The following is a 12,113-nucleotide window of genomic DNA, read 5'->3' as shown; positions in this document are numbered from 1 at the left end:
CTATCTTAACCTAAAATCCAGGTTAGAAATTTGGTTTTATCCTAATAAGATATTAATAGATGATGTGAGAAAAATAATTTACTGAAACTTTTCTCAGCTAAGAATGACACTCATGGTCATCAAGCAAGTGGAAAATTGGGTTGTAGGTACACACTCTTAAAATACTATGTTTAGAGACAAGCTTTTCCTTTTTCTTTTTAGTAAAGCATATTTGCTATGGTTGGAATGATCGTGTCTCCTTTAAAATTCATATTGGAACTTAAACCCCAATGTGATAGTATTAAGAGGTGGAGTCTTTAGGAGATGACTAAGCCGTAAGGGAGGAGCCCCCTCATGAATGGGATTAGTGACCTTACGAAATGGCTTGAGGGAGCTACCTAGCTCAGTTTTCTTCTTTTGCTTTTCTATCCTTTCCACCAAGGTGCCATCTTGGAAGCAGGAGCAGCCCTTTCTAGACCACAAACCCACTGACCCGTTGATCTTGGACTTCCCAGACATCAGAACTGTGAGAAACACATTTTTATTCTTTACCCATTACCCAGTCTCAGATATTTTGTTATAACACCACAAATGGACTAAGACAGTATCTTACATACAATAAGGTTCATATACCTTAAGTTACAACTTTGTACTATCGTTTTTTGGTTTGTTTTTTGTTTTTGAGATGGAGTCTTGCTCTGTTGCCCAGACTGGAGTGCAGTGGAAAGATCTTGGCTCACTGCAACCTCTGCCTCCCGGGTTCAAGCGATTCTCCAGCCTCAGCCTCCTGAGTAGCTGGGCATATAGGCGTCTGCCACCACGCCTGGCTAATGTTTGTATGGTAGTAGAGATGGGGTTTCACCATGTTGACCAGGCTGGTCTTGAACTCCTGACCTCAAGTGTTCCACCTGCCCAGGCCTCCCAAAGTGCTGGGATTACAGTTGTGAGTCACCGCGCCCGGTCAACTCCATAGTCTTTACATATGTGCACACTCATGTAACCACCACTCAGCTCAAGATACAGAATGTTCCCATCAGCACAGAGGGCTCCCTCTTGCACCTTCTCAGTTGCTGTCCCCTCAAAGTTAACCAGGATCCTGACCTCTGTCACCATGGATTAGTTTCACCTGTTCTTGAGCTTCATATAAATGGAATCATTCAGTGTGTGCGCGTTTGTGGCTGGCTTCTTTCATTCAACATAATCCTGTGAGATTTAGCCACGTTTTGGGTACTGGTAGTTGTTTATTTTTCTGGTTGTGTAGTTTTCCATATTTCATTTATTACCCTTCTATTTTTGTCTCTAACTCAGTGTCTTGTGGGGTCTATTGGTCCTTTTTAGCTAGATTGATATTAAGCATCTTCTTATCAATGGAGCTTAGGACATTTTTAGAAGACAAAAGCCTAATAAACCCAAGCCCCCCAATCTTAAGCCAAGTTTCCTTCTCACGCCTGCTTCAGTTGCTCTTCTTCATGTGGTATTTTTTCCCTCAGAAAACTGATGGAAATTAAGAAACCCAAAAGCTCTTCATCATGTCATCAGCTTAGGGACGCTTGTCATCTGAATAACAGGGTAGATATTTATAATCTGAAATGTTAAAATAACTATAGCAAACACTTATATAACACTAACTGGTGTTCACAGTGCTTTATATATATTATTTTCATCAAAACAACTCTGTGAAATAGACACTATTATTGTCATCCCCACATTTTAGATGGGGAAATGGAGGCACAGAGAGACCATGTAACTTTCCCAAGGTGGTAGGGCCAGGACTTGAACCCATGTTTTCTGGTTTTAGAGCCTGCACCCTTCACCACCACACCATATTGTGTAGCATGATACTTCATGTGGTTAAAGTATTTTCTTCTATTTACTTGGGAGCATTTTCTGAATAATTTGAATCTTATAAATTTGCTTCAAAGAATACAAGTAAATTGAAATGGAAGATCTGATATAGAATGTGTGGCATTCGTGAATAAGTTATAGGACTCTCTGGTTTTAAATAATAATCATTTGCTTCCCTTGTGACTTTTGTCAGGCAGGGCTGTAATGTGCTCACCTCATTTTCCTTCTCTTCAATGGGAAGGGATGGACTCAGAGACAGGCACAATTTATCGTAAAATCTCATCACACTTTCCCTCACCATCTGGAAGCTGGAGGTAGGTTTGTGAAATCTTAATTGAGAAAGAGTTGAATGCTGCTTGTACATAGTGAGTTTAAAAAGATGGTTTTACTCTCCAGTTCTGTTGCACAGGGCCTTGTGAGTTTTGCAATTAACATATGTGGCCAACAGTTTTCTCACAAAGATTATCAGGGTTCTAGAGGAAACTATCTTCCAGTTTTAATCTGCTGCTAAAGTGCTCTATTTCTTTATAGATGAACTAATTAATTCTTGGTCACTTGTTTTTATTAGATATTTCTCTGCCTCTGTACGCTGTGCTTTGTCTCTTTATGCCCAGCCCCAGGTTTTTCCTTCTAACTGCAAGAAAAAGATCATTGAAATATTCTCTCTGTCTCAAACTCCTGGGTTCAAGTGATCTTCCCCTGTCTGCCTCCTGAGTAGCTGGCATTACAGGAGTGCACCACTGTACACACACACACACACACACACACACACAAACATGCATATAGACACACAGACATCCAAATGTATACACACAGAGACATACACATATCCACACATACTCATTAGATATACATTTACACACACAAACACATGTGCACACACACGTGCACATACACACATATACATACCTTGTTTCCATCTTCTCAGGACTCAGGGCTCTCAGAGAGTGGAAAGAGTCTTGTACCATGAGTCCAGGATCGACTGTGCAACCTTGCCCAAGCGTCTTCCCTCTTGAGATCTTGTTTATAATAATAAACATCCTTACCCATCAATTAGGGTTATTTTGAAGAATAGGATAACAGAGTGATGGCATGTTGTATAGTTTCAAATAAAAGTTATCCTTGACCAAAAAGAGGTCTGACCTCTGTCCTAGACTCCTGGGAGATAACCGGCAACATGTAATACCTGATAGGAGTATCTTTGTCTGGGGATTTTGACTCATGATGGCTGGTCTAATAATAATATTTAGAGTGGGGACCAGCCAAGCCAGGAAAAGCAACTATGTGATTTAGAGTCCGGGCTTTAGGTCACTCCTGGAAGGACTGGAGACTGGAAACTGAGAGGATCCACGTGGACAATCCAGCATGCCTCTGTGATGAAGTTCCAGTAAAAACCCTGAACACTGAGGCTTGAGGGAGCCTCATTGGCTGGGAATACTCCATGTGTATTGGCACATAGCAAAGCCGGGAGGGCAATGCGTTCTGACTGCATGGGGAAGGGATAATGGACACTCCATGCCTGGTGCCCTCCTGGACTCAGCCCTACGCCTTTCTTCCCCTGGCTGATTTTAATCTGTTTCCTTTCCATGTAATCAAACCACAGCTATGAGTATAATAGATTTCTGTGAGTTGTAGCCAGTTCTTAGAGGTAAGCAAGCAGAGTTGATCTACTGCCTGCTTGAAAAAGCTATTTAAAAATCCCTAAACCAAAGAAGGCCAGAGCTCTCATGAATCTGACCTAGCAGGTTTTGAAGCCAAAGCCAGGCCGGACAGAGATGAGGCTCCTGGGAGGGAACAGGTACAGTCCTGCTCAGGCTGCAGTGTCCCTGGGCTACAGCTGGACAAGGGCTCCCTCTGGGTCACAGCTTCTAGGGACAGAGTTTGGGGAAGGTCGACTGTTTGATGTGTAGGACTCTGGTGATGAACTCAGCTGGGAAACTGTGTGGTAATGGGAAGAGAATGGTTTTGCTTTTCCAAATCATCTACCCCCTGCATGCTTAAATCCACATGGGAACTCAGTGTGGAAACTACATTTGAACAGCCTAAGCCTGAACTCTGGGCTGTGTGTCCAGTTTCCTGGCCTCCGGCTTTGTTCACTCCTTACCCCCACCCATCACTGATGCCAGATCCATCCTCCCAAATGTCTTTTCATCATGTTACCCTCCCCACCACCTCATGGCACCTTGTATACAACAGGAAATGCCTCCCACCTCAGCCTGGGATTCAAGGTTCTTTTGATGTGGCCACCTCTCACCACCCCACCACATCTCCCTGTGGGCCCTGCCAACTTGGATCAATTTTTCCTATCCATGAGCTGAATTTTCCCACCTCCATACTGTTGCTTACACTGTGACCTTCCTGTGCATGTTCTTTTCGTTCCTCTTCCCAAGTCCAAATGCTATAGACTCAATTGTGTCTCCTGAAAATTCATACTTGGAGCCCTAACCCTGTATGTGATTGTATTTGGAAACAGGCTCTTAGGAGGTAAAGTTAAGTGAGGGAGGAGGGGCAGAGCAAGATGGCTGAATAGTAGTCTCTACCAATCATTCCCCCTGCGAGGTTGCTGGCTTCAGGTGAGACCCAGCACATTCCCAGCTGTGGTGGCTGTGGTGAGAGATTTCTTCTGCTTGAGAAAAGCAGAAGGAAAAGTAAAAGGGACTTTGTCTTGCAGCTTAGGTACCTGCCTGGCCACAATGGGGTAGAGCACCAAATGGGCTCTTGTGGTCACTGATTTTAGGCCTTGGCTCTTAGACAGCATTTCTGGACCTGCCCTAGGCCAGAAGGGAGCCCACTGCCCTGAAGGATGAGCCCCAGGCCTGGAAGCATTCACCACAAGTGACTTAAGAGCCCTTGGGCCCTAAGTGAACATCCACAGTAGCCTGGGAGCACTCCCTGTGGGCCTGTGGTGGTGGCCACAGGGTGGGGCTCCTCTGCCTGTGGAAAGGGAAAGGCAGAGTGGGAAGGACTTTGTCTCATGGTTTCAGTGTCAGCTCAGCCGCCTTAGAATAAAGCACCAGGTAAGTTTCTAAGGTTTTTGACCCCAGACAGCATCTCTGGACCCGCCAGGGCCTGAGGAAACTCGTTGCCCTGAAGGGAAAGACAAGCCTGGCTGGCTTTGCCACCTGCTGATGGTGGAGCCCCAGGGCCTTGAGTGAACATAGATGATAGCCAGGTAGTGTTGACAGTGGGCCCTGAGTGAGACCCAGTGCTTTGCTGGCTTTAGGTCTGACCCAGTGCAGTCCCAGTGGTGGTGGCCATAGGGATGTTGTGTCAGCCCACCCCCAGCTTCAAGTGGCTCAGCAGAGAGAAAGGGAGGGAGGGAGGAAGGAAGACAGACAGAGACAGAGAGAGAGAGACTGTTTTTTGGAGAGAAATTACAGGTAGAGAATAAGAGTCTCTACTGCCTGGTAGCCCAGAGAATTCTTCCAGTTCTTATCCGAGACCATCAGGGCAGTTCCTCTGAGTCTGCAAGAACCTTAGCATAACTGGGCTTGGGGTGTCCCCTAATAAAGATAAAGTTTAGATCACAACACTCATATCCTTTCAAATACCTGGAAAGCCTTCCCAAGGGTGGGTATAAACAAGCCAGGCTGAGAAGATATTGGCAGCTTGAAATCAGCCATGGAAGATTTGCATCATGGAAAATGGCAAACACTACAGAACAGACTTCTGTTCCCTCCCCGACAGAGAGCCCCTTGTGTAACAACAGCACACCACTGCCCCATCCCTGAGCAGAGCGCTGTGTGTTGCAGCAGAGTGGGGGTGGGTGTCTTCTCCCTTGGGCTACAGAATACACATTTTTTTTTTTCTCAGCACATGGATCATTCTCAAGGACAGACCATGTCTTAGGTCACACGACATGTCTTAAAACATTAGAAAAAAATGAAATAATATCAAACACCTTCTGTGATCACAATGGAATAAAACTAGAAGTTAGTAACAAGAGAAATGTTGGAAACTATACAAACACATGGAGATCAAATAATATGCTCTGGAATGACCAGTGGGTCAATGAAGAAATTAAGAAGGAAATTGAAACATTTCTTAAATGATAATGGAAACACAACATGCCAGAACCTATGGGATACGACAAAAGCAGTACTAAGAGGGACCTTTATGGCTATAAACACCTACTTTAAAAAAGTAGAAAAGCATCAAATAAACAACCTAACAATGCGTCTTAAAGAAATAGAAAAGCAAGAGCAAAGCAAACCCAAAATTAGTAGAAGAAAAGAAATAATAAAGATCAGAGCAGAAATAAATGGAATTGAAATGAAGAAAAAGCATCAATGAAAAGAAAAGTTGGTTTTTGGAAAAGACAAACAACATTAACAAACTTTTAGCCTAACTAAGACTAAGACAAAAAGAAGACCCAAGTGAATAAAATCAAAGATGAAAAAGGAAACATTACAACTGATACCGCAAAAATTCACAGGATCACTATGGTCTATTATAAGCAACTATATGCAAAGAAATAGAAAAACCTACTAAAAATGGATAAATTTATCCTACTAAAAATGGATAAATTTGTAGACACGTCCAGCCTCCCAAGAATGAACCACGATGAAATCCAAAACCCGAACAGACCAATAAGAAATAATGAGATCGAAGTGGTAATAAAAAGTCTCCCAGCAAAGACAAGCCTGGGACCTGATGCTTCACCGCTGAATTCTACCAAACATTTAAAGAAGAACTAATACCATACTTACCCAAACTATTCCAAAACTAGAGGCTTACCCAACTATTCCAAACTCATTCTACAAGGCTAGTATTACCCTGATACCAAAACCAAAGATACATCCAAAACAGAGAACTACAGGCCAATATCACTGATGAATATTGATGCAAAAATCCTCCACAAAATATTAGCAAATTGAATTCATCAACACATTAAAGTTGGGGTGCAGTGTACCAGGTTCACTCAACCCTTCCCCTTTTCCTGTGTGTGTCTACTTTGGCTATGCTCCCTGGTGGCAGCAGTGGTGGCAATTTTGGTGTGTGGGCCTCCCAGGACAAGGGGAAAGTGAGTGTGCCCTTCTCTTGCCTCCTGCCAGGTGTCTGTAGCCTGGCACCAGCTCTGGCCAGGTCTTCAAGCAAGGGACCTGGAGATGTTCTTTTCCAATTTCTGGATTGGGAAATAGAGGCAAATTCTGGGTACTAGAGTCAGAACTAAGACAAGGCTGAATCGGGGGAGTCTGGGGTCCTGAGAGGCAGAGACCTGAAACCCTCTAGATTGTGTGGGGAGCTGGGTGTGTGTTCTGGTCATTTGCTTCTCCCTGTGCCTCGATGTTCCAGGTAAGCTTGGAGGGGCTGAGATCCTGGGGGTGCCGGGAGCCTGGCTGCATGGCCTGGCCACATGGTCTGGCCACCCTGATGCCCTTGTGTTCTCCATGGCAGGCCAGCAAGGCCGAAGAGAATAGCTCGAACAGTTTCACGCACTCCATGGACCCACAGATGGAGCAGCAAATGGAGACCACCAGGAACCTGGTGGACTCCTATGTTGCCATTGTCAACAAGACCGTGGGGGACCTCATGGTTGGTCTCATGCCCAAGACCACCATGCACCTCATGATCAACAATGTGCATGCACTGCCTCATGAGTGCAGGCGGCTCCTGTGGCACGGGGTACACCAGTGGCCATGTTGGCCTGGGGGAGATGCCAACCAGCCCTATGAGACCAGGTCTAGAGAGAGAGGCACGGTCCAGACCAGAGCTGTCCCATAGAACTATAAGGTGAGACTGGGCACAGTGGCCCATGCCTGTAATCCCAGCACTTTGGGAGGCCAAGGTGGAAGGATCGCTTGAGCCCACGAGTTTGAGACCAGCCTGGGCAACATAGCGAGACCTGGTCTCTACAAAAAAATTTTAAAAATAGCTGGGCCTGGTGGTGGTATGTGCTTGTAGTCCTAGCTGCTCGACAGGCTAACCTTGGAGGATCACTTTGAGTCCAGGAGGTTGAGGCTGCAGTGAGCAGTGATCTTGCCAACTGTACTCCAGCCTGGTGATAGAGCGAGATCCTATCTCCAAAAATTAAAAACTGAGTAGACAGGTGCCCTGGTGGCATAATAGGTCCTGGGTCCCCTCCCAGATCTGTGACCTTGGACAGGTGGCTTTTCCTCTGGATCTCAGTGTCCCCATCTGAGTGAGAAAAGGTGATGGTGAGGCGGGTCTTCGAGTCTAAGTGTAGAAGCCATGTATGAAAAGCCATACTTGGGGCTCCAAGTCCAGTGCACAGTCCCAGCAGGGCCTGGCAGGGTGGCCAGGTTGGCACAGGCATCAGGTCCCAACCTCCTTCCCTCTTTGCCCACTCTCAGACCAAGGAGTTCATCTTCTCGGAGCTGCTGGCCAACATGTACTTGCGTGGGGACAAGAAGATGCTGATGGAGGAGTCAGCAGAGCAGGCACAGCAGTGCAACGAGATGCTGCGCATGCACAACATGCTGAGGGAAGGCACCCCAGCATCATCGGCGACATCAACACGACCACCATCAGCACGCTCATGGGGACCCATGGACTACTCCTGGTTGCAGGTGCAGAGGGTCCCAGCTGGACGCAGGTACCAGGGCTGGCCCCCATGGCCCCAAAGCTGCCCAGCCACCATGGCTGAGCCTGTGGGCTCTTGGAACAGGCTCCATGCCCAAGCAGGCAGACATGGTGCGCTCTGAAGTCGTCACAGAGGGCAGAGATCTTGTGGTTTATGGTGTAGGGGCTGGGAACTTGGAGGGCGTTGTGTGTGGGGCTGGAGTCTGAGGCGGCCAGAGGCCTAGGAATGTCATCCTGGGCACAACATAACTGTCGTGCAGGCTGAGTCATGCTGCCAGGGCAGGGTATCCAGCTCCCAGCCTGGGAGTGCCGAGAGCCAAATCTACTGCGGAGCAGGGGTGATAGTCAGGGTCCCACCTCCTCTATCTGTTGGCAATCCAGTGGTGATCTAGCGTAAAATATTTAGAGTCCCATACACATGGTCATCCCACAACACACCTCACAGGCCAGGCAGGAACACGCAGCCCCCTTCCCTCCCTCCCAAACACCATCAGAGCTGCTAGCATGTGACGGAAGGCAGGGTCTCTGGACCCTGCTGAAGCACTACCGCTGGCCAGCGGGCTCACGCACCTTGGCCTGTTGTTCCTAGGAGTCACCTGTGCTATTCAGCCAAGGGGACTACAGTGCCTGCTGGCCCAGCCAAGCTCTACCTAGCGAGCCCTCCCACCTCCTCTGCCATGGACTCTCCCTCTTCTGCTTTTCTCAGCAGGAAGGGCCCAGCCTCACCTATGCCACCTGCAGCCCCTCGCAACCAGCTGAGGATCCCCTCTTAGACCTAAGTCTATGGCCAGTGGCATATGCCCTCCCTGCCTTCCCCAGGGTCCTTTCAGAGGGTTCTGGGCTTTCTGACCACCCAGAGGAGCCTCTGGCACTCACTCCAGCTATCCATCCCATTTAGCTTCACCATCCTGGGTAAAACAGTGTTCCTCCTCTATCAGGCCTGGTGGCTGTTGGGTGGGGCTTCCCAATGTGAGAGGTGGCCCTGGGCCAGTGGGTTGGAAGGGAGGGTGACAAGAGAAGAGGGAAGCCTGAGGGGGCTGAGCATTGGTTTGAACTGTGGGTGCACTGCCTGGGTGCCGTGGGAGAGGCCAGTGTTTGTGGGCTGGGGAGGGCCGCCGCAGCCCCCAGGCACTACCTGTGAAGCTCTGGCTCCTCCCTCCATCTTCCTCCCCTTTTCCTTCCAGCCCCTCTTTTCCAGGAACCTTGCCACACCTGAACATGTGCCCGCCCCTCTGCGGTCCTCCCACGGCTGCTGCAGCATGCCTGTGCTCTGCGCTTGCTTCACCAGCTCTCTGCTCACTTTTCTCTCTCCCGTTTTCTCTCTGCTTTCTCTCCAACTGCCAGCTGATCCAGTCAGGCAAGTCCGTCCTGTCCTGAGAGCACCAGGCCCCACTTTGACCTCTAAACAGATCCTCCTCTTCTCGGAGGCCTCTCTTTCCAAGCCTGCCTGGGCGGGTGTCCTGGACTTGACAGTGGCTCCCCAGCCCAAAGCCAGCCCCCTTCATCTGTGACTTAGCCTGTCATAGTGGTGAGCTGACACAACCAGGTGTGACCGTTGCTGAAAACTTGTGCCCCCTGTGGTATGCCCTGCCCTGTTCTACAAATATCTATAAATACTCATATATATATATAGATATATGCACACCTACACATGGCCGACCGCCTCGCCTCTAGCACTGGGAATCAGTCACCATGCTGTCCTTGTGGAGTCTTATGGCCCAACAAGAGGAAGGTCTCCCCTGACACTGCCCCTCCAAAGTGTGCCACCTCCAGTGAGCCTCCCTGTCATGCCCGGCCTGTGGACAGCCAGCCCCCGCCATCCCTCCCACCCCCCACCAAGCATGGGGGTGCTGTGCAGGCAGCCGTGTGGCCTGACAGTCTCTACCAGTCCTGCTGTCCCTCGGCTGAGAATCAAACCCATTTCTGGATGACAGGGAATGTGTCCTCTGCTGGCTGTGTTCTCTGTGGAGCTCAGGGGAGGGGAAAGGCCAAGCCATTTCTAGGGTGCTGTTGGGAGGAGTGAAAAGGGCACATCCTTTCCAAGGGACACTTTTCCTGGAAAGTCCCTGGAGCTTAGCTGGCTCTTATCCTGTGAAGCCGGCTCTGGCCACTAGGGGGCAGGGCCATGAACTCAGCCTGGAGGAGCCTGCAGGGCAGCCAGCACTAACAGGCCACCAGGTGCACTGGAGGGACAGACAGAACAGGCCACCAGGTGCAGACAGGGGAGGGAGGCAGGGGGATGGAACGGAAGATGCCTGGGGTGGATGGAAGTCAGTGCCCTTGGGTGCTGGTATCTGTCTTCCCGGCCACTGCTACATCAGGCTTCTGAGCCTGTTGGCTGTCAGGGCTGGACTGTGCCCTACAGGCACCACGGCAGTCCCCGTGAAATCCACCAGGTGTCACCAGGCACCATACAGGTAACAGGCCTGGAAGATCCCCAACAGCCCAGCTGGACATGCTCAGACACTCTGGGGCTCCTCATTCAGTGGCACAAACTCCAGGACCCAATGAGGGAAACGGGAACCCACCAGGCTGAGCGCTATGGCTAAATCCATTTATTCCAAAATGAAAAGCAAAATAAACAGGAGTCGCATCACCAGGGAGCCACAACCCCATCCCCACCTCCTTCCTCTGTCCAATGCTGTCAATAAATATGTTTCCCAGCCATAAATAATGATTAGAACCTCCTCCCCATATGCCAGCTCCAACCTCCATTAGGTACGATACAGGGGGCGGCCCTACCCCCCGGAATATACAAAATGTTACACAGATACTACATGTACACTGGGGAAGGGGGTCCACCCCAGCAGCCCGTGCCCTCGCCTGCTGTACAGTTAGCCCCACTGTCCCGCCTTAGCTGCCTCTCTGAATAAGAAGATGGGAGCCCCCTGAGGGAAAAGTTGTTTTGGTGAGAGTAGGGAGGCCATCAGGCCTCCTCCAAACAAACCAACTCCACCAGCCTCTGGCTCTTCAATAACAATCAGCATCATCCAGAAATTGAAGGACTCAGCCCCGGTCAAGGTGGCAAAGGGTCTGTTTTCCTCCCCCCATTAGACAGGGGTCTTGTCTTGCTACCCTAATGGTAAAGGGGTGACTGGGAAGGGGTAGTAGGGACATGGTGGGGGAGGAGACTCCAGACCCACTTCCCCAGGCTTATGCTGACAGGGGCCTGCTTTTATTTATTTTTATTTATATCCCGTGACTTTTTTTTTAATCTCGTAACTTCTTTTTCATAACTTTTAAAATAACTTTTCATACAACTTTTTTCTACTTTTTTGACACACTTTTCCACATTTTTTATCCCATAACTCTTTCATCCCATAACTGTTCTTTTAATAAACACACTTATATGGTTACAATTTTGTAAAAATAAAAACAGATTATCTCATGCCAAGCGTGCCCATTATTTGCACGCTATAGTATTTAATACTATAGTTTTCAAGACACACAAAATTTTAAGGCAAAAACAGCACTTTGCAACAATTTAATAATTACATTACAGTAACATCACAGCAGTCAACAATGCCACTTTAGGCAAAAGTCAGTATTTCCATTATACATTCTGTTTGTAAGAATTCATAAATAGGTAAAAGTCATTCTAAGAAAACTTGGCAAATAAAGCTTTGGACTGGAATTGGGATTTCTTTCTTTACTTTTCCTTCCCCTGGTTTCTTTCTTTTAAACTACAGTATTCATATTTAAAATGTTATAACTTATTTCAAAACATTAAGATAGCAGTTACATTT

The 12,113-nt window shown here is 48.0% G+C and overlaps 2 protein-coding genes across 2 annotated transcripts in view; one reads left to right on the top strand and one right to left on the bottom strand.

The window, feature by feature from the left end:
* The first annotated feature begins 7,197 nt into the window (after nucleotides 1-7,197).
* On the top strand, nucleotides 7,198-9,140 carry LOC131381104 (putative GED domain-containing protein DNM1P34). Its single transcript, XM_058427198.1, has 3 exons — nucleotides 7,198-7,404; nucleotides 8,139-8,380; nucleotides 9,077-9,140. Exons 1-3 carry the CDS (start codon nucleotides 7,198-7,200, stop codon nucleotides 9,138-9,140), a joined length of 513 nt encoding a protein of 170 aa, XP_058283181.1.
* Nucleotides 9,141-10,530: 1,390 nt separating this feature from the next.
* The window catches only part of LOC116481571 (COMM domain-containing protein 4), an 11,802-nt gene continuing 10,219 nt past the window's right edge, over nucleotides 10,531-12,113 (bottom strand). Inside the window, 1 exon segment of the mRNA XM_032174282.1 lies at nucleotides 10,531-10,550. Within this exon segment, the coding sequence (XP_032030173.1) occupies nucleotides 10,531-10,550 (20 nt within the window).

This window comes from Hylobates moloch, unplaced genomic scaffold (assembly GCF_009828535.3).
Source record: "Hylobates moloch isolate HMO894 unplaced genomic scaffold, HMol_V3 SCAFFOLD_14, whole genome shotgun sequence".
Classification (NCBI taxonomy): Eukaryota; Metazoa; Chordata; class Mammalia; order Primates; family Hylobatidae; genus Hylobates; species Hylobates moloch.
The sequence above is the reverse complement of the archived record's forward strand: the minus strand, read 5'-3'. Positions and strand labels throughout refer to the sequence as shown.